The 22,676-nt window shown below is 38.2% G+C and overlaps 1 protein-coding gene across 16 annotated transcripts in view; it reads right to left on the bottom strand.

The window, feature by feature from the left end:
• The window catches only part of CDC42BPB (CDC42 binding protein kinase beta), a 91,163-nt gene that overhangs the window by 7,999 nt on the left and 60,488 nt on the right, over nucleotides 1-22,676 (bottom strand). For 4 of the 16 annotated variants that reach the window (XM_040068783.2, XM_040068786.2, XM_040068784.2 and 1 more), the window contains exons 14-31: nucleotides 21,240-21,350; nucleotides 20,540-20,784; nucleotides 20,252-20,357; nucleotides 19,613-19,737; nucleotides 18,762-18,867; nucleotides 16,995-17,143; nucleotides 16,259-16,353; nucleotides 16,092-16,171; nucleotides 14,603-14,653; nucleotides 13,434-13,523; nucleotides 12,914-13,003; nucleotides 12,405-12,510; nucleotides 9,895-10,031; nucleotides 9,182-9,321; nucleotides 7,538-7,619; nucleotides 4,185-4,401; nucleotides 3,729-3,791; nucleotides 871-1,467 (exon numbers count right to left, since the gene is read on the bottom strand). In XM_040068783.2, coding sequence (XP_039924717.1) covers nucleotides 871-1,467; nucleotides 3,729-3,791; nucleotides 4,185-4,401; nucleotides 7,538-7,619; nucleotides 9,182-9,321; nucleotides 9,895-10,031; nucleotides 12,405-12,510; nucleotides 12,914-13,003; nucleotides 13,434-13,523; nucleotides 14,603-14,653; nucleotides 16,092-16,171; nucleotides 16,259-16,353; nucleotides 16,995-17,143; nucleotides 18,762-18,867; nucleotides 19,613-19,737; nucleotides 20,252-20,357; nucleotides 20,540-20,784; nucleotides 21,240-21,350 — 2,590 coding nt within the window. The remainder of the gene's footprint in view (nucleotides 1-870; nucleotides 1,468-3,728; nucleotides 3,792-4,184; nucleotides 4,402-7,537; nucleotides 7,620-9,181; nucleotides 9,322-9,894; nucleotides 10,032-12,404; nucleotides 12,511-12,913; nucleotides 13,004-13,433; nucleotides 13,524-14,602; nucleotides 14,654-16,091; nucleotides 16,172-16,258; nucleotides 16,354-16,994; nucleotides 17,144-18,761; nucleotides 18,868-19,612; nucleotides 19,738-20,251; nucleotides 20,358-20,539; nucleotides 20,785-21,239; nucleotides 21,351-22,676) is intronic. The other 12 variants (XM_040068789.2, XM_040068794.2, XM_040068790.2 and 9 more) reach the window with 6 other exon arrangements.

Raw genomic sequence — 22,676 nt, 5'->3', positions numbered from 1 at the left:
AGTAAATTTGCCACTACATTGTTTCCTTGGGACTTTGCTTCAGACTCCTGTACAGAACTAGGTCAGAGTAAAGTAAGCAAACAATTTCAGTTCAAATCAAATAAAATTAAACACATTCCTATTAGGGCCTGGCCTGATCAAACCAACATTCAATTAACTCCTTGCTGTACTGCTTAAACAAAAAGCTATTTCTTGCCTTCAATCATTCAAAAATTTTTAATTGCTATTTGAGCTTCAAATAAAAATACCAAATTTATCATCAACTGCCTTTGACTACTGAATACTGAAAAATCCTCTGCATGTGCCTCTGTTCTACCAAGCTGATAACCAATGCTCCTGAAACAAGCAGAGCGGTTCAAATACTACCCTCCACCTATACTATTTTTGGATATTGTCCCCCTAAAATTAAAACCAAAAGGAGAAATTTTTTATGTCTTATGATCTTAATGAACCTTTAGACTTGCAGTTACATTTGTTCTTCAGCTTTCTACTCTATTTTGAGTACAGTACACAGAAGACACCCTACAGGCAAACTGGACATTTAAACTCTCTAGGTGACCAAAAATCTTTATAGAGTTTCACAGACAGGTAGCCTTGCACTGTCCTACATCCAGAACTGCTCTCTGTAGGAATTATTTTGCATTCCACTATTTATTCTTCTGTGTCCTGTAATAAGACAGAATATTTCTTGCAGCATCCAGGATCTCCAAGTCCAAAACTACCACCAGGAAGAACCGCGTGTCTGTCAGCTCGTCAAAACGTCAACCCGGTATTCAAAGACAAACCGAAGCAAAATCGAATACAATGCTGAGTATTTTTTGACAAGTAAAGCGGCAACAGGGATATGGCAACAGAAAAACATATACATACTACAGGCAACAGGAGTTGCAGGCCACATTAGTTCCTGCATGCGTGACCTTCGACCTTGCGAATCGACGTAAACTCCCATATGGCTGAAGCAAAGCAGGTATTCCTCATTACTGAGCTCCACAGCACAAAGGGCATCAAAAGACTGCTGTGAGAGGAAGATAAGCGAGGGGTCATTAGGATTTACCAGGTTTATAGACTGTCCATCTCCCTGGATGGTCAACAGAGAGAACCCAGACTGGTAGCCAACACAGAGCTTGTCCTTGAACACTGTCATCCACTGTACAATTCCCGGAGCCTGAATTTCACTGAATTTTTTGTGGAAAGGTTTAGTTCTGTGAATTTCATAGCAAAAAACCTGTCGCTTGACAGCCACAAACAAACAAGTAGAAGAACTCTTCTTTAGCGTTCCAGTTGTAATCAATTGGCAGCCTTTAGTTTCTGCAAGCTTAATGTCAAAGTTCCCTTCTGACCCATCCAGAGAGGCCCAGGGGTAAAGGTGGACGTGATGGTTCCGACCACAGATGAGGATGATAATTTTTTCTTTGGGAGCAAGCTCTATCTGGTACACCTTCTTGCAGTCAGCAGCTCGGACTATCACTGCAAAGGAAGCAAGAGCTGCCATAAGTTAAAGAGGAAAATCACCAGGCCTGGAAACACTGCAGTGCTACAGAGAGATGTCTAAAAATTAATCTTAACACAGACACGTACCAGCTGAGGAAGTGCACTTATCACACATGTTTGATTCTCTGTTATAAATTCTCAGAGCAAACAATGAAACAGCATTCCTGTAACCTTCTCTATTCATTAAAAAAATCTCAACAACACTTTGTGGGAAAATGCTGCTTATGCAGGATAAACTGAGAAATTTTTTAATGTAATTGTATCTGTACCATCTGTAAAGTGCAAGATGCTGCATCTTCAGGAGTGGGTCCCACCTCCAAGAAAACATCAGCATCTTCAGTAAATTTTGGAGGAAGACCAAATTAGCAAGACAAAGACAAGAAACATAAAGTTTTTAATGCTGGTAAGTGAGGAGACAAAATGCTGTATTGTCGGCAGATCTCTCAACCAGATACAAAAGCAATACAGCAAGGGGGTGTAAAACACATCTGTGGAAAGGCAAAAAAATGCTGCGTGATGGGGAAAGGATAAGAAGGAATGAGCTTAGACTGCAGGAAGAGAGGCTCAGGAAAGGAACCAGGCAAACCCTTCTCAGAGCAAGGACCAGTCAGGCTACCCATGGGGAGTTTTGCTGTTTGAGGCATTTTGTTTAAAGCAGGGTTAGAGGCAGCTAAGGGGGTTAGGTACACTCTGTGCTCTTTGGGGATCCTGGCTATACAAGAACTTCCAAGAATGCAGTAAGTATTTCATGGGGTACAAACAGAAGAGCAATTCTAAACTAGGAAACTTAATAAGCATAAACCAATTAAATTAAATTGTAACTTTAATTTTCCTGCTAGCTGAATGCATTAAAAATATTTGTGAATTGTAGTTAAAAAAAAAAAAAAGAGAACTTTTAATTTGAAATTCTTTGCCTTTTTTTCAGTAACAGTTGAGAAATGTAGCCAAAGTTACCAGATTCTCTAAACTTGGCAATAAGACTTTAGCTGTTTAAATCACAAAGTTCTGTTGTAGTATACCCCCATCTGCATAAATAAATGAAATGTCTGAAGCAATGTTCTGTGAAATAACTGGCTTTGCCACAGAGAAATGGTTTTCTTCCTAGCTCCAACTCCAGCTCATTTGTCAAGAACTAAGCAATATTCTAACCAAAGACCTTTGCTATAAACAGCTGGCAGTTAATTAACACTAAAAATTACAACTGCCATAAAATAAAAAACAGATTACGATTTATAAAAACACTATTAACACACAGAACTGCCCATAGCAAACTCCTGCTAAACATCTCTTAACTTAAACCCAAAAGTGATAATTAATTTTCACATTTACATATGACATGGAGATGCAGATAATTGTTCCTTCATGAAATGACCTTTCAAATTAAATTACAACTTTCTTTTAGGCAAGAAGCTGTACTGGAATCCCTGGAATTATTTGCATCTCAAGTTATGTTTATATCTAACTACTTAAAGAATGGTCACCGCTGGACGTTTACTCAAAGGAATGGCATTCATTACTGCTAAAAAGAATTTCAAATATCTGCTGTCTCCATGTATAAAGCAGTTTCTCCTGGAATTGGGCAATGTCTTATTCTAAACAAGAAAAAGCAATAACATTTTTCTTTTGACCCAAACCCACGTTCCTGATATAACTTAATTTTGAAAGTCAAGTAAGTCATTAAAAATCTGTATTCACTGCTTTATTTTACATGGAAATGCAAGCTTTAGTATAAATAAAACCCAACTTTCAAATAGCTACAAACAAAATTACACAGCAAAAAGAATTGAGAAAATCACTGACAGGACTAGCACCCCAAGACACATTTGCTTTGGACACCATCCGTCTGCAAAAGAATGCGAGAGGCTGTCAAATTTCTGGAAGAAATAGATGAGATAATGGAGGCTTTGAAGGGAAGTCTACAAACTTTGTGTGTGCTGTGCATGCTCTGTGTGCTGAAGCATTTTGGTACCTGCTGTGGGAACACAGCTAAGATGAGGATGTGTCAGAATATGCTCAGTAACTCATCCCTTCAATTTCAGCCAGTCAGCTGAATGTAACGATAATGACCAAATTAGTGCTTATATCTCACATTCACTTTTCCTTCTCATCAATTAACTGAGTGCTTAATACTTACTATACATTAAAGGCTGTTGTGCAACCTATATTAGAGCAGCACTAAAAGTTATGGAGCTCATTATTCTGTATGAAATTACTGCATGCATTATGGCCTAACTTACCATCACGGGTCACCTCTATCACATACAGTCCTTCTTCTGAACCAATTGCTATTCTATCTCGATCTAAACCAAGAGGGGGAAAAAAAAGGCCATTAATTCAGCTATGCTTGGTCTTATCTTTAAAACAGGCTGTTAGTTTGAACAGCTGAAAAAATTTCTGCACAAACAGATTTTTCACCACAATCCATTTTGCTTGAGTTCACACAGTCTGTCAAAAGCATGCAATATACAGTACTGCAAAAACAACCTGCTGAACAACTCACCAGTATTATTTACTACAAGGGGATGAAGAAACCTGAATATCAATGCAAGATTAGCATTTTTCGCCCATTATTAAATTCCTATGAAGGAATTCAGCTGAGGAATTTATTTCAAGGTGTCAGTGCTCTCATTACAGAAACTCATCCAAAAGTTCCAACAACCTTCACACAATGATAAAAGTTAAAACAAACATACCTACAATAGCAGCAGCTAAACTTGCTTTAATAAGAGGCAGTGTACTGTCATAGGCTTCTTGTGGAATATGCACAACCTGGTTCCTCAGCCTGTTTTTGTGCAGGATAGACTGCAACCCTTCTAGGATTCCAACCCACTTTCTCTTTTCATTCTCATTTTCCGTCAGGATCAGTAGAGAACAAGACTTTGAAGGCAAACCTAAGAGAGAAGCTGTCACCTTTAAAGAGACAGAGACAGTGAAATTAGTTAGAGTAGTAAAAACCCTTTTTATCACACAGAACTGTGCAAATAAACTACACTTTCTCATGACAATGGAACAATGCACCCAAGGGGCATACACAACACAGCTAATGCAGCCACAGTGCTACAAAAAAACAACCAAAAAACAACCTCTGCACGAGCCAGAGTGGTTTCATTTAGAAGCATTCAGTCTTGCTAAAATTCTGAATCCTCAAATATGGGCAAGGAATGCTACAACAATCAATACATGGCAGTAAAAGGCTCCTCCTGCTCTGAGCCGGAGTTTGTCCTGATCCCTCCCACCCACCCATAACTTACTGAGAGTGACACACATGCTTTGTGAACCAGATGCATTTAAACCCAAAGGCTTTCCTACCATCAGTTCTAGATTTTGATTTTGTTTTGAAAACCTAATTTTCCAAATATCTGTCCAGAGGAAGAGCACATCATATCTGTATTCAAAGCTCTGGAGGAAAGCAATATTTGAAACTGAAGTACTGCATTCTCCCACATCCCTGTTACAAGAAAATCACTGTGGCTTCACTTAATTTTCAGTTAAATCATCCCATAGATCTCAAAGCAGAATGTGTTCTAAAAAGAAAACCTATCCAGGAACTTCTGTTGCCTGAAGAATGCACACAGTATTTCTTAATATTTTGGTTTTTTGTACTGCATGAAGAGACTGGAAGGTTTATGGTATCAGGGGAACTATAGTTTCAGCCACAGAAAAACAGGCCAATAGCCAGGATCCGCCCTCAACACAGACTTTGAGTAACAAGAGTTAAACAGAAAAAAGAAAAAAAAGGTGTAAAAGTGCAAAACTGAAGGCTGTAATGTGGAGTATCAGACCTTCAGCTCACATGCTGTTATAAGAAAATCATCGTAAGGATGGATGTTGTGGTAATGCAAAACACACACACACTTCTGGGAAGACTGAATTAACAGTAACACCCATCTTGAAGACAAAATATATCTGAAAGTAAACTTGGGACAGTAGGATGCCAAAAACCAAAGTTCAGAAGTAAGAGGAAGGTGGAGGTGAAGGGAGGTAGGGAAAGAACCGAGTAGTTGCTCATAGCTCCTACTACTCTGCATAAAGGTTTGTTTCTGTCTGAACTGTAACTAAGCATTAATATTTTAAAAACAGATGGAGGCATAATGGATAGTATGCTTAGAAAACAAAACCAAACCAGATTCCAGGAATGGTTTTCCCTTTGAAGTACCACCATGTATTAATCCTCAGTCTTTTGAAGCTGGCAACTTAGATATAGTAGTCAAATGCAAGGAAAAAAAAGTGAACAGTTGGTCATAATATATGCTGCATTATTCATCATACAAAAATCCATTATTTGCTATGAAACTCAAGGCTTCTTAACTCAAACTGCGAAGATGTGGAAGCACCCCACTACAGCCAACTCTTACACTATTATTAAAAATGTGTATTAATGGCAGCACTTAAGACTGAGGTGTCTGAATGTGAGCGTGGCTTAACATCCAGCTTTAAAAACCGGTTATCAAGGAGAAATGTTTGAATCTGAGACAAATTCTTACTGTTCTTGAAATCGGGGGGGTCAGAGGTGGAAACATTTTAGTGTTTGGCACCTTTCTGGTATTGTTTTCTGCTGGTAGAAGACCCAAAAGAAATGAAAATCTGTCTTTTGTAGGCTACCAATGTCATCATGTGTTACGTGCAATGACACGTACAAGAGGAGGACCACATTTTTACACAGATGATGTGAATTAACACTATAAACTGTTCTGTACAGGCTTCTCAGTGTGACTGTGTCAGCGAGATGCAGATCTAGAACTAAATGAAATTGAGAAGAGACTCTCCCAGTCAGGTTTAGTGGTTTCCAGTTTTAGCAATTCCTGCTTTTGAAGGAGGATAGAGAACTGAGAAAAGGAGGTGGAATTCAGCAGCTTCTCTGGTCCCCTACCTAAATGGATATATTCACACATCAGCTTCCAAGCTGATCAAACTGTGGAGATATTTGGTCATGTCTATCACACAAGTATTTTTACACAGACATATTTGACAAAAATTATTTTTATTATATAGATACCCTTTCAGCTACGAACTGCAGGCAGAAATTAGAGAAGCAAGTCAGGCAGGCTGAACTGTATGGATGCCTTGTTCTCAAAGGAATGAACCATCACTCTGCACACCATACTTTCTCTCCTCAGAAGTCCTTTCCTACAGTATCTCATGTTTGCTAATTTAAGAAGACTGCAGGCAGATAGGAACTAAAAAAAACCCCAAAACCAAAACACAAACAAGAGGAAACTTAAGGTAAAGGTAGTAGTAAACCAAAGTATGAAAATTCACTGCAGAAAGTATTTTTACAAAAAAGCAGAAAAGCAGAGACACGGAGGCAGACAAGTAGCAAAGACAATTCCCAAATAAAATCCTGAAGGGCAAAATGATAGGGACTGCCACTGACTGACAGCTCTTTGCTTTCCATGTTTTCCTGACTTGATTGTAAATGGATGAAGATCAGAGATGCTGAAAACAGTGAGTTTCTGTATTCAAATGTAAGGGACTATAGACACTGCCTACTAACGTATTCCTTTCTAAATTTTAGAATTCCAGACTTAATATGATTCACAAAAAAACATAAGGATTAAGTTCCTGTTGTTAAAAATTAAATACAGCATTCAGATAGAACATACACTAAAGGGGATACTATAGCTCAGCTAATTATTTTCTCTTATTTTATTTTTTTCCTACTATATTTAAATATGAAATTAAGGAAACTAGATCAGTTTCAGAATATTCTGTTACAGCATTGGTTCCTAAAGCAGGAGTCCAAAGCTAAGCAAGAAAAAACAGAATCTGGTAATACCAATGGAAAAAATAGAGAAAATATACTGAATTATAATCAGGAAAATAAAAAAGCTTCAAACTTTACATACAAGGAAGCAGCTGAAGAACTTTGTTATTTATGGTTTAAAGAGGAGCACCATATTGTTCTTCTACACATGTCAGCCCTTGTAAAATCTTACACTTCTACATAACTTAATCAACATTAGATATGGACAGCATATGCCATTATCAAAACAAAACACTGGTAATTTAACTGGTATTTTCTGTAAGAGTCAGTTGGTAGCCATACCCTGAATATACAAGGGATGTCTTTCCGAGTTGCGTGTATTACATCCGAGGCTAGGACAGAGCTCACACAAAAATCTTCATCTCTGGTGAGGAAAGAGAACAAGAGCATCACATACAAGCACACACCAGGATTATTCAGCAAAATCTAATTGATATCACTGCTGTTTCAACAGGCTGCAATCTCCTAACACCACACAGAGGTCACAACTGCTCTGTTATGCTCTAACCATCCCTGACCCAAACAACTCACAAGCCTCAGTTATGTCTCTACAGCATCTGGTCCGTGTATCTCAGTCCACCTGGAGTTAAGTGGGGTGGCTTTGTGTAGTTTTGGTGTCCCAAGCACACCTATTCTACAATTAAAAGCAAGAATATTGCTCTTCCAGCCCAGCAGACACATTAGAAATGAATAATTCATACCTCAATGTGTAGCAAGAGAGGGGCCTTTGGAAAAAAAGAGAAATCACATAAAAAGCTCTTGGCAACATAATTATAGTTTGTGGGTTTCAAATAAGGGTTTTCAAAACAGCTAGATTTTACTCCCTATTAGAGTAAAATAAACAGACATCAGAACAACTTTTGCATTTCAGAGTGCCCCACCCCAGAGGGCTTGTCTGCACTAGCCTTTTTGAACTGAATTTGACCAAGTTGATCATCATAATTGCCAATTTTAGTGCAAAGATGACACTAATGTCTGAAACTTGCCCATGCTAGAATTCATAGCTGTGGTGGTTAACATCTATTAAAAATATCTAAGAATCCTCAGATGACAGCCTCAAAGAGGCAGCCACAATAAGCAGAGAAAGCATGGGACAGTTGGTGTATGGTATCTGGCTGAGTTGCTTCAGGCTATGTTCTGATGTGAATGCTGCTGTTTGCAACACTTCCACGTTCCTGCTCCTGCTGCCAGCACGTCAGGGAGCTGACACTGACAGCTCCCAGGGAGTGTGAGAACAGCACAGCAGTACTGCTGCAACCCCACAGTACTACTGTCTGGAAAAAATATAAATCAAGCTGCTTGTGAATGCAAACTTTATATTCAACGCAGGTACAAAGGTACTGTAACATTAAAAGGTATTACACTTGCTTAGTATTTCCATAAATTGAAAGAAAAAAAACTTCCTTGGTTACTCTGATCAACATAAGTCTCAGATATTTGGTAGAGAGTGATCACTGGTTCAGATGGTTTCCCATGAAGTAGTAACTCCTGATAAAGGAAGGGTCAGAGCCATTTGCAGTGTAAATTAGCTGGTGCTTTTCTGCAGACTACTTCAACTTTTCTAATATTCCTGAACTTATTTGCTATGGGATGATCTGTGACTCAGTGTTGAGGTCAGAGTGCATGGGAAAAGCAATCTAACAATATACACTTACTTTTTACAGGTGCATATAGAATTCTAGAAAGAAGCATGTTAATGCTGTAAATACTGGTGATTGCAGTGTGAGTGACTGTAAAGTCACTTAAGTAATTTCTTGTTGAGCCAACTTGATCAGCCTAAACTCAGCTGCAGTTTATGTACAGAATACATGAAATCTTCTTAGGCCAGAGCTCTCAAAATCTTATAATTTCTTGTGTACTAGTAAAAAACACTCCTTTTAAGAAAAAAAGTAGAGAGGATTTCTACTCTGCTGTAACAATACAAACCTGAGATCCAAGACTTGACTTGCCACAACTCCAGGCTGGGTGGATTTTCCTTCAGGCACATCATATAAGAACAGTTTACAGTCACAGACAACTGCATAAGCCCTCTGCCATCCTTTCTTAACTCCTGTAGGCTTTGGGACCTGCAGGTAAATCATTGATTGCTTATTACATGTAAGCACACACAGAAGACACAGAAAGCAGGACATTTAGAAAAGCTTATACTTAGATCAATGGAATTAGAGCACATTCTACCTGTCCATCAAAATAGGATGAAAAATATCATGTGTTCAAGCAACCATTTTTCCTCTTTTAAGTTCAACCACTCTTGTTACAGATTAAAAAATATACTAAGACTTGTATAAAGCGATTATGCTTGGATATTCCACCAATGACAAAATGGCAAGACAGTTTACCTTTTACTATTATGCTTACGTCAAAAATGACAGAAATTCTTTCTTAAATCATTCTTTTTTTTTTCCCCTGCTGCTTTTGAACATTGTAGCTATTAATCTACTGACCTTCAGCTCAGTAAAATCAAGTGTTTCTCCCACTCCTAAAGCAATGAAGGTTAAATAAGTTACATAGATGGCACACAAAGCCTTAAGGCTTTAGCACTATTTAGGATGTGTTTAAACATACTTAGAGGTTCCAAGCTGTAGAGCTGTAAGTGAAGTGAAGTATTCTTCTCTTGTGCAAGAAGAAAAGACTGTTACCTTGACATAACCTTTGTAGGCTGTTCCTATTCCTCTTTGCACATCTACTCCAAGAGGCCTTTTGGCTTGTTCAGGGGGTATAGGGCAGACCTGAGGTGCACTATCCTTGCAGGAAACATGGCATGCAAATGAACACACTAAGTACAAAAGAGAAAATTCACAGTGAAATATGTGTATGAGCCGATCATAACAGGTGATTAACACAGTCTATACTCTGCAAATTAATTAATCACACTGAAACTGGCAGTCAAATATTGCAATAGCTCACTGTGCTGAAGGAGTGAACACACAGAGATATTGTATGAGACTTTCCAAAGTGCTTTTATTGCCTCTTTTTAGCCTATTACATCCATAATGGGCAGGAGCTGAGTCCACATATCAAGGAAAATGAGTTGGGCAGCCTTGCTGTTGCTAAGCACAAACGAACCCAATCACAGAAGAGCAACAGTATTAATAAAGGAAGAATAAAAATTACAGGGTAGTGCTAATAGGTGTTTGATTTAATTCATGTATACAAGAACACTGCAAAGACAAAGTAAAACTAAATTGATCAAAAAATTAGAAAGGGTTAAACTATTAAACAAAAGATGTAAATAAAGCATAAATGAAGTAGAAACCAGGGACAAGGACTGAAATACTGCACAATGAAAGAGCCAAATATATCTAATGCCCGGAGTTCAAGTAAGTTCAAATAATGAGCAAACTAGCATTGCATGCTTTCTTACCATTTGCATCACTTTGTGCTGCACCAGCAAGGGACAGAGGTCTCTAGGTCTTGTCTACAGAGCACTTCACAGAGAAGCAGTACACAGAAAAATCTCGTAATATATACCATTTCACATGAGACAGACTACAAGAACTGTGGAATGAGTTAATGTTTTATATTGAGGCATCTGACCCACAGCTTAGGGGCCAGAGCTTTCCACAGAGATTTTGATTTGTTTGTCCCAGCTACACTGTTTCTACAAGTAGGCTTGGGAAGGCAGGAAGAGAGAGACATGACATCCTGATCTGTCCTGTGTTTCCTCCTAACCATATTCTCAGAAGTGGGAATCTGGCAGATATCCTAGGTATATCTCGTTCTGTAATTATGAAGTGTCAAAAGATTCCAAAAAAACCTAGAAACAGCCTGCTTCTGCTACAGCCACAGACAGGACAATAAACCTCCTCCTCATGATACCTGAGGGAAAAGAGCAGGTTGCCTGGCTTGTTCTTTGAGCTACTGTCTGCTCCCAGGAGGGCAGGGGTTACCAAAAAGTCATGCACACAAAGTACTCCCCAGGGTGCTCCCCAAGACCAGGTAATAAATTCAACTCTTTGAGGAGGCATCATGATTATTTGGGACTGTGGATATCAAGGTACACCAGTTACAGAAGAGGGAAAATCCACAGGATAGAGCCAATTCCAGTCTTCTCTAAGTGTAGCTGTATTTTACCATAGTCTCCAGGATTAGAAAGAGGAGGAATTGGGAAATGCAAGTGATTGAGAGGCGAATGTTTGGCAAAGTTTTGTTCTATTGGAGTCATCTCTATTTTTGTATCAGTGTGATTTTAGTTTTTTCTGTAGCAATCAAGAACTGCTGTAGATTAGGCAAAATGGAAAACTAACGATGCAGAGCTTAATCAAAATACACAAGACAAAAGAAGAGTGAAGCCGATAGCTACACTAAAGGAAAAAGAGTTTCAAGCTCACAAGAAGAGATGCAAAACAAGAGTTCAGAACTGTCAGCAACAGGAGACAAAAGGCAGCCCCAGGGCAAGTGCTGGCAGTGATAGGTCCTCCTGGGGAAGAACTGCCACCAGAAGATCTGCCAGGAAAAAAGCCCTAAAGGGCAGATGAAGCAATCTACATGGGATACTGAGGGCATCAGTGGAGAGGCTGCCATCAGCAAGAACTAAGCTGGGCACAGAAATAAAGTTATTTATACTGTAGTACGTATGCTACGTGGATTTCTGGCCTATTTAATTGAGTTCATGTGTCTAATCAATATACAGGAAGTATTTTCAAATGAAAATACCTCCATATACTCGAACATAGAATTCTGTAGTGATACATGCATCAGAAAAAGCATTTTGAATAAAACTAATGAACAGCAAGACAGGCTACAGGCCAAATAATCAAGCAAACAGTCCTCCCAACATACAGGGTTTATGACCAGAATACCATAAAACAGACATCATCAGATTCATGTCACCAGATCATTCCTGCAGTTTTCTCTAGTACAACAAAAGAAACCATTCCTGTCTTCCCTACCCTCTCCCTTGCACTGTACCAGCACTAATGGTTGTATAATTAATTAACAGTATGACAGGAAACCATACTTCATCATACATCCCCATTCTCCTAAAGAGATTTCAGGAATATGCTGTGATGCAATAGAAAGGAAAATCATCCATTGGCAGCCAGCCCCCTCTTTCATTCCCTCCCCAAAGAAATGGTTGTCTTAAAATACACTGGGATGCTTTTTTGAGGGGATTGCTGAAAATTCACAAGAAGTTTCACCAACTCACCGTCACAGGCGTAACCTTGTCGAACTAATCCCACCATAAGAGAGGTGCAATGACTACACTGAGTGGGGCTTGTGAAGGACTTGATATTGAGCTGGTGAGCTTTTGGCTGAAAGATACAGTCAGGATAAAAAATAACTTCATTTTCTGGAGTTAAATAATGCAAGCACCTCCCTCCACACCACCCTCCAGTATATATCAGTGTGTACATTATGAAGCTTGGGCTTCTTTTATCTAAGTGCATCTTGTAGCAGGTGCTGCAAGACAACAGTAACAGTTTTATTTCCAACTCCAAAAGACACTCAAACCCAAAACTACAACCATGTTTTGTCATCCCTTCCAACAATACACAACCCACTGGTATGCATGTGACAACATTTGATTAAAAACACAGACCTAACGAGAACATAGACGTAACAAACCCAAACAGGACAAGAAAACACAGAGGGCTAATTCATAAATGATATTTTTTTCCTTTGTTCTTTAGAATAAGGTTAGCACAGTCCCCCTACCTTTGGTACAGCTAGAGAAATGGACTGAATGGTGGGGGAAGGAGCAGCAGGCATCCTCTGAAGCCGAATTGGTTCCTGAATCACAAGAAACTGTAATTGAGCAAAATAAGGCTTCAAGAATTTGTTTCAAGATTGGGGTGGCAAAGCTCATTGTTCTGATTTTTTTTTTTTTTTTCCATTTTTGAAAATGATCAAAAATTTAATCATTGTAAACATTGCCATTCTGATTTAATAGAAACAGATTGTGTTCTAAAGCACTCACAGGAAAGCCTGCACACTAACAAACAAGCAGCAATACAGAAAACGTGAAAATGAGGTACATCAACATACACAAAGCCAGCGAAAAGGTTTCATTTGCAACTGTCCTCAAAGCGGGTGCAATTAACACTGAGACATTGCAAACACGCAGCATTCAATCCCGCTTCTCCATTATGAATGCTGCAGTATGCATGCATTCACAAACAGGACAGAGAGACTTTCTGGTGAATTACTCTTCAGGGTAAAATAACGGGTCTCTTACTTCTTGTTGTTGCTCTGCAGTTACAACTGAAGTAGATGGTGAAACTTCTGACTTGGGACCCTGCATTTCCTGCTCACTAATAGAGCTGGTCTGCAAAAGTGACAGCAAACGTTACATTAGATACCACCTATCATCATGATGAAGCATCCTCGTGTCAACAAAATGGAAACAAGACCCAGTGCCAATTTCTATATGAAGTACACATACATTTAACATCCACTCTGAAAAAAGATCCTCAAAACAAACCCTGACACCTGATGGAAAAGGTGGAAGTACTGAAATGCAAAATCTCAAAGTAGACAGCATAAATGCTCTAACAGTTGTATTCTCCCAGCAAGGCTGCATCTTATCTCTTGCTTGCAGGTATGGAATGATGTTTGAGTAGCCTGGCAATCATCCCTAAAATAGCTGATTTCCCATGGTAGCTTACTACACTAGGATTTTTCTAGCATACAGAAGCCAGCAAGCCTGATGCAAGAAAAAAATCTTAAAGCAGTAATACTCCATCTTCAAAAAAGTTGTTTAAGAATGATTGGCCTGTGTCATTAAAATAATCATGTCTACTTAATCAGTGTTTATATTTCACTAACATTTAAAGCTAGCATCCATTACAAGCCATCTATTAATTTCACACTTAAATTAGCAACTACTAATTGCCAGCACAAGGGGGAAGTATGCTACAATTCCAGAGCTAAAGCAGCTGGGTGTGGAAGTAGGGTTCTGTATTACTGTACTCTGAGGACATCATGAAAACTGTGATTAACAAACATGAGATTAGACTTCACATCAATGATGTAATTAGCACTAAAGGCAACAAGTAATGAATCACTCACTTCCCAGCCAGTTTAGACAGGAAGACATCTCAAGTTCAGTTAGCTCAGTAAATTTGTTCAGACACTTGTTATTTTTGTTTCATTCCAAATTGACTGGAAGGGCTGGGCCATTTAAGATCAAATTGCACCATTATCTAATATGAACAATTTCAAAATACTGTGTGATTCAGCTTTAGCTATATAGATAGTCAAACTATAAAACAGTAAGCCTCGAAGAGTTTTAGTGGATTACGTTACAGAGAAATTAAAGAAGCAAAATATCTAGTTTTAGAGGGCCATTCTTACTAAGACAGGTCACAACAAAATAAGGACACAAAACTACTAGCAAAAACTTACTTCTTCCCAAAAGGCTAGCAGAGAAGATGTAGACGAAGAAGAAACAGAATCCTTTGTTGTAACAGATATGAGGGATAAAAACGATCGCTTATCACCCACAGGAAAACTTCAGATGGAATATTAGTTGACTAGCTAGATAAAATATTTTATATGGCCAAATGATACTCATTCAGGCTAAATTAACCCCAAAGCAGATGACACAAATATTTTTATAAGTATATGTGAAAAAAAAAGTTAATGTTAGTTATTATAAGCACAGTATCAGCAATTTTAATGTAATTCATCAGAAAATGCCACTTGCATTTCCATAGAGAATATGTATTTATTTCAGGATCCACAGAATGGAACCTTATTTGCTTATGGGCTTGATATTTTACATGTTACTGTTTTACATCTATCTGGGACTTTTAAGAGCAATGTTCTAAAATATCAAGGTCAGTAAATAAAAGCTAGAATTGAGAAAGTAGCATATATCATGCTTCTCTCTCTTCCCTCCTTGTCACCCATAGAGCACATCTTGCTGCTTTAACAGAAAGGCAGCATAGACATTCTGTGACTGGGAACAGCAAATACACAAACTGTATGAAAATATCACAGCATGTCCATAGGCTTTTTTGTTTTTAGCAACAGCAACAATTGAAAAAAAATAGAAAAATAAAAAAGAGAGAGAACGCATCTCAGATAGAAAATCTAACCAGACTGATGAGGTTATAACCTGAGCCCCTTTAACTCCACTTCATAAACAGATAATTGGTTTCAGTTCAAATTCTTGGTTTTATCTTAAACTGTCTATGCTTTGCAAGACAAAATTTTAAAATACCCCAGAAAAATCTTCAAGGATCAAGAGTTCATGAAGTAAGGAAATGTGATTCAATGCTGCATTTAACAGCTGCTTCCTCGGGGAATGCACAGATCATTTAAAGTGCAACGCCTACTTGGAGCTCTGATTTGTATGATTAGTTTTCTAAGGATCACAAGGGTGTGTCACAATAAACTTATTATACCAACATCTGTGGGTCCTCTGATTCTCTTCCCAGCTCCTTCTCCTCTAACCACTCCATTAAGATCTGGAGCCAACAATTTTAAGTATCTGTTTAAGCACTCCTTGAACTGTGTGAACACTTTTCCTTGTAATAATCAGCATCTTCCAACTGCAAAGAATTTAATTCCTTATTTGTATCAGGGTGTGCCAGCGTTTCCAAAAAACCCTGAATATATTTAATTTAGCAAATGTTTGAGAGTAATCTAAACAAAGAAGCTAGAATGGGAAATAATTAAAGTGAACTTCTGAGAATATTTCCCAGAGGTGCCAGCTTCCCTACAAAATGCCAAGCAATCTCACATCTACTGGGCATCCAATTCTGTGCCACGCTGATTTGGCTAATATGCAAGATACCAATCTGCCATACAGTGCCTAAGAGTTAGTATTGCAAAATAAAAATGTAATTCGATTATCTCATTTTTGTAGTTATTTTATGCAGTAACTCACTCTGAAAGTCAAATCACGTGCAAGAGGAGAGGTGTTGAAATAGTCAAAAATGGAATCTTGAAAATCCGGAAGTTTGAGACCTAAAACCAAAAGCAGAACAGGCTTAGCTAAAAGGCAACATCACAGGTTGTGTTAGAACTCTGTTAGAACACAGTAGATATAATTACCTGAATCTGTTCTGTATTTTTCTTCCATTTTTTTCTTCAAACCTTCCACCTCTTCCAACAGTTCTCTATTTTTTGCTTCTGATTCCTTTAATTTACTAAAGTAAAAAATATGACCAAAATGTAATTTGAAATGTCTCAAAGGCCAGAATGCCAATGCACAAGGTTGTTAATTTCTGGTCCTACATCTCAGGCTTTCAGAAAAAGCCTTTTTTGTTTGTTTGTTTGGGTTTTTTTGAGGGGCATTGGGGTTTAAATGTTGTTTTTTTGTTTTTTTTTTTTAAGGATGATTAATTTTACTTTTCCCCTGAACACTTTTCCCCCTCATTACTTGACTAGGTATTTAAAACTGCATTTAAGTCTTCTGCTATCACTGCAGGTACCTGTCAAACAAAATTATTCTAACAATACTTTGCCTTTTAATTCCCAAGAACACGTCTAACTCTCCAGTTAGTCAAAGAAATGGTAGTGAATTTGCTTTGAATTGGCTCTTACACATTTTTTTTTCTCCTCAGATTTCCAAGGTTTGAAACCTACTATAGTAGTGAAGTGTTTATTTGAAGGAATTTTTACAGTTCTCATTTGACTATGTAAGAAACGTGTAGAGTGTAGAATGGGATCCTTCTGACAGAGTCCAACATCCCAGGCACAAGGCGCCATTTGAAGAAAGTTGCTGCTATTCTAATCAGCAGTTTAGATCAGCACATTAACCCCCAAACAGAACCAAAACCCTCATTACCTTTCAAAAGATATGTTTGCATCTTTAACTTTCCGTAGCTCTTCTTGAACTAGTTGTTTGGCACGAATTTCTGCATCAAGGGCCGACTGTAATTCCAGCCTTGCTGACATATCCAACTTCTGACTGCGTCGCACTTTCCAAAGTGGATCCTGTTGCAGTAAGTTACTGAATATTACTATCAACTGCCCAAGGATATTTCTGCTCTTGTCCAAAGACAAAAATTAGCTTTCACACTGGTTCTGAGAATGCTCTTTTAATCTGCTATGGACAGCATACCCGCTGCATGAAAATTAGTCAAGAGTCAGTCTTCATTACATAAAAATGAAGTACTGAGCAATTGTAATATTGGTTACACCATTAACACAATACACTGGAAACCAAAATGCTGGATCACGAAGCATGGAAGTCAAACAGACAGAACCCACTGGAAATGACTAGTTTTCACTGTCCAGTGTAGAACTGAGTGTAAAACTTGTACAGTGATATAATGGACTTTCAAAGATGAGATAAATGTCAACATTTAATGTGAAACATACTAACATGAAACATACCAAGAGTAGCAAAACCATGACAAGAAAAAAAGGAGAAAAGAATCTGGGTCTTGAGATGCTCAAGATACCTGGAACATTTGCCTTAGCAAGTCTTATGCTTGCTAAGTAGTATATACTATACATGCTACTATACATAAAACATATGCTACATACATATAACATATGCTATACTTCAGCATACACCATGCGATTGCTCTCTATTACCCTAAAAGCTAATATTCTGAGCTTTTCCAGGCATTTTTCAGTGTGGACTACATTTCTGATATTCCCTAATGAATACCTCTCCAGTCATAGATGAACTTGCAAATAAGAGTCATGAAAATTGAGAAGCACTTTTTATGTTGAGAAGTAACTGCCTGAGAGCAGGTTCTGTAGAAGTTACAAAACCAGTTATAATATAAAGAACAGACAGTGCTCTTTATTCTGGCAGTAGCTAAGATACAAATGCAAACTGCATTTGATCCAATCTTTCTTCCCGCCAAACCTCTCAATATTACAACTGTCTCCTGATGATGCAGACAAATGTCAGCTCACAGAAATAAAACTTTCTCTTATTCTCTCATATTCATAGGTTTGGAAGGGCTGAGTAACTTCCCATATGCATAAACCAGCAGCAGATGGATTCTGGATGGCAGACTGCTGCCTGGCATTGGTAGGGGTGTGGGCTCCCATGCCAAGCTGCAAATGGCTCTTTCTTTCCTTATGCAGGTGTTTTTCTCTTTGAAACCACACTCCTTTATGAGAGCTCTTCTATTAAATTTTGGGGAATTCATGTTACTACTGTATGGCAAAATTACGGCACAAAGGTCTAGTTGTTCTGCATATAGAAAAAGCCACGTGCTCTGTGTGTCCCTAGTTCGTACTGGTATAAGCCAGATAGTATTTTTTCACAGAAGAAAACTTACTTTGTTGTCTCACTGTAACAGCAACTATTCAACTGAACATAACATGGTAGGGTATATTTCTGTACTCCCCTTTGATGGTTTAAATTATTGTTTCTTCTCTCCTCTGTAGTGTTTCATATCTGTGATGGCAGATATTAGTATGGAACTACTGCCCCCTGTAATTATCAAAATCTGATCAGACTACCTAGTTGGATTTGCAAGCAGTAGTTAAAAGCTATAAAGCAGAGCAGAGGATTAATTCTTTTTAGATACAAAAATGTAGCTCCTCAGACATATGCCCAGAACATCTTGAATGTTTCCTATTTCCTTACCAGTGTTCGTGACCCCAGACTGGAACTTCTCAATGATTCTAGTTCTTCTGTCATCTTGGAAGCTAATGCTTGGAGATAGCCACGAGCATCCTTCTCATCACTTACCCTGTTGTACAATTACAAAAACCTGTAACTTAGCCGTTTCATGATTCACAGCACCAAATACTGTACCATCAAATCATCAGAGAGTCTGCACTGGGTTTAGAGACATAACAGGAATGAACAGAGCAGGGAAAACTCTCCCAGCAACAGAAAACTGAATACATCTCAGATTGCCTGCTTTAGATTTTCTTTTATCTAATTTTCTTGACTGTGGCAGTTGCTAGGGAAACTGAAACTTCCCTTTTGCCATTAGCAAGAGTTGTGCAGAGATTCACTGTTACATGAAAATGACCTGTATATTACTTGCTCAATTTTTATAAGGTCTTCCTTCCTGTCCTTTTTGTTTTGCACGCTGAAATTCTTGCACTCAGCTTGCTAAAACACTGAACTATACAGGGGAGAAGAGTGGAGTACTAAATGCTTGTCTAATACAGCTAGTGAGGTTCTGTATGTTAACGCTGACCTTTTAAATCATGACCAACTTCCTGAATTAATTTATCAAAATATTCCAAACTGGATGACTTAACAATCACTTTGGATTCTGAAGAAAGTTGACACCAGGACTCTGCCTTGTACTTGTTTCAGTGGCATCTGGCAATTTTACCAAAATCAACACTCAGAAGTACCATGCTTTTGCTGATCTCAGACACAGACAAGGCCTAGCTATATGTTAAAAAAAAAAAAAACAAAAACCACCAAACTTTCAGAAGTTGGAAGTGGCTGTATTTGGATCCCTAACCAGCACATACCATTGAATGATTTCTGCAATCTGGGCTTCCCAGTGAGCAACAGACTCCTTCTTTGCTGCTAGATCTTGGAGCTCATCCTCCAGCTGTCTGTTCTGTGCTGTTAGTTTGTCCACAAAGGAGCAGAGCTGCAACAAGAGACTAGTTTCACTTGTGACTTAGGTCAGTTTCAGATTTTCTATATGTGTGTGTGTACACACCTTTGGAATCTGAACAAACAAGACCACCCAGGGCTATCTGGATGGGCTTCTTTTTTGTGGAACTATTAGTTCATACAAAATAATCTAAAACAAAGGAAAAAAAAAAAAAAGGCAAATGTAAAGGTCAGAGAGGAATCAGGTTTAACTGTAAACCACCAGAAAAGCAGGCAGTATGTGTTAATGATTTCTTCTCTTTGCAGCCTTCATGAAGAATCAAAAGGTGGTGTCTTCTTAATTGTGAGAATCGAGCCCCCAAAGAGCAGAATACCAAGATGCTAAAGTTACTATGTAGATAAATCTTGAATATTTATATGGCAAAAACGACATTTTAAAAATTCAGATAGTGCCTGAACATTCACAGACCCTGCTCTGCTCAGTGAGTAGACTACTTCAACATCAGAGACTAATGAAGTAAGAATTATATGTTTCTTGAAATAATTACCCTCTCATTTTCTGTTGTTAGTTTTTTGTTATCTTCCAAGAGCATAGATCTTTCACGCTCATATTTCTCCTTCATTGTTCCTACTGCTTCCTCCATTTCACTGTGCCTAAAGAGAAGGACAAAAACCAGAAACACTTATACTGTCACATTGCTGAACCTGTAGATTGGGATTTTCAAAAAGGAATAAAGAGAGGGTGAAATACCAGCCTGCACAGGCACCCATGCAATGCAATATACACACACAACAAAAAGAAATCTATAGTGAGGGAAGCATGCCCAAAAGCTTACCTCTCTCGCTTTGTTTTCTCTAATTTATCCTTTAATATCATGATTTCTTTCTGGAGTGCGAGCTGATGGCTCTCTGAATCATGGACTTCCTTTTTCACATTTTTTACTTCCAAAACATGTGATGCTTCTCGTCGGACCAACTCCTCTTCATAAAATAAGATTTTCTTTTCCAGCTCAGACTTAACTTTGGAAAGCTCCTGCTGATGTTCCAGCGTGGCACCAGCTGCCCGGCCTCCCTGCTTCAACTGCAGAAGAAGAGGAAAAACCATCAGGGAGAAGCTATCATCTTTATATTTTGAGAATATTCTTAGGAGTCAGAATTGTCCAATTGGTGGAACTTTGTAAAAAATTTTATTTGGGCACTGAGTGTTTTAGAAGGTGCCTGTCCCCAAGCATTGTAAGTGACTGTTCTGCTTACATGACCTGAATGAGGGGTTTAAACGGCTTGCAGAGGTAACGGATTTGGATCACATTGGTTTAGTAGCTGCTTAGAATTTATATAAACTGAGCATTTTCAAGACATTAGTATCCAGCAATTAAAGACTTTCAAGCATAAAAGGCAAATAAATCTGGACGGGTTAGGTCCGGTTTCTCGTAATGCTGTAGAGTTTTTAAGTCTCCCACTGGTATCAATAGTTGAGTAAGCCAAACTATTGCAGCTTCTGGGCCATGAGTAAATATTTGTCAAAAGCCATGTAACCTTTAGAGCTTCCAGTTCATTTTCCAGTTGTTTGGAGAAAACCTCGCTGTGCTCACGGAGCTTGCGTTCTTTTGATGCTTCTGCTACGACTTCTTCAAGTTGGGCTTCCAGCTGTAACGAGTCATTTTAGGTCATTTCAACACAAGATAACACTATCTGTATCATCCATTTCCTTTCCTCCATATGGCCTAGCAGCAAGTTTTACTTATTTCTATTTTAAGTTACACCACTATAACAACCATCTCAGAATGCCATGATAATTGTTTTGCCTTCAGTGATTCAGGCATCCATCTGTCACATGCAGAGAACTATTATTTTATGACTCTTTGTACTGATGTGAACTACATCAAGCCCATTCAGGGATAACTGCACAGCTTCTATTACAGCAAAGAGAAAGAAATGGCACAAGGAAGACACTGCAGCTGAGAAAGATGAAAATTCTCCCACACTTACAGGTCAGCTCCATGCCTCAGTATCTAAGTAAGGCAGCTTAAAATATCAGCCTTTGAACCAAATTACTGCAAAACACTTTAAATATGAACACTGAATATTTTTACCTTGAAATTATGGAACAAAATAAGCTTGATCATCCATTTATTGACTTCAGAAAGCTTATCAGAAAGACTATTTAGATTTAGTGGCAACTAAGGCAATTGCTGGAATTCAAGCAATAGCAGCACAGTTTCAAACCCTGACAGGAAGATAAGATTTGTTTTTCTGTGTTCAAATTAAACTAGCAAAGTTGTTTTTAAAAGGATTGTACTTAGAACTGTGGGACAAGATAGTGAACTTCTAGACTGTGTTCTGAATAGAAGATTGATACAACTGCTATGAAAGGGAGTACAGAGGAATTTTTAAGAACAAACACAGGAGATTTTTGAAAGCTCTGCATGAAAGTATTTAACTGCATTAGCAACACTTGAATTCCTGCTGCACTCTGCTCTAGAGATGAGATGCCACAGAAATTCATCAATTCCCAGTTAACTATCACATCTTGTCCATGGATAAAAGCCTTAGAAACTCCATTATCTACTACATTTTTATAGACTATCCTTCAATTTGCCAGAAGTTTTCTAGCAATGCTTACAGACCTCTTGAATTTTTCTTCTACATTTCCTCTACACCCAGAGAATACAGAAAACATGATGATTTTTCAGTGATTAAAACACTCCAGATTAACCACAGTCTTTTTTTTCTTATGCCCTCTTCTGGCTATCCACTTCATCTCACGTAAAACTATAAACTGCCTGGAGTACTAATTGGAAATTAACTTGCTTAAATATATTACAGATACTCTTAGGATGACTTAACTGCAGAGGAAGGAAAACCACATATTTAGTTTTGTATCACCATGTCTCCCTTCAGCTGAAGAGAAAAAAACCCCACTGAAGTCAGAATACTCCAACCTCAGAGCAAATAAAGACACTCACTGAGCCT

The sequence above is a fragment of the Hirundo rustica genome, chromosome 6, assembly GCF_015227805.2.
Source record: "Hirundo rustica isolate bHirRus1 chromosome 6, bHirRus1.pri.v3, whole genome shotgun sequence".
NCBI lineage: Eukaryota > Metazoa > Chordata > Aves > Passeriformes > Hirundinidae > Hirundo > Hirundo rustica.
This window is presented reverse-complemented; position numbering and strand designations above follow the sequence as displayed.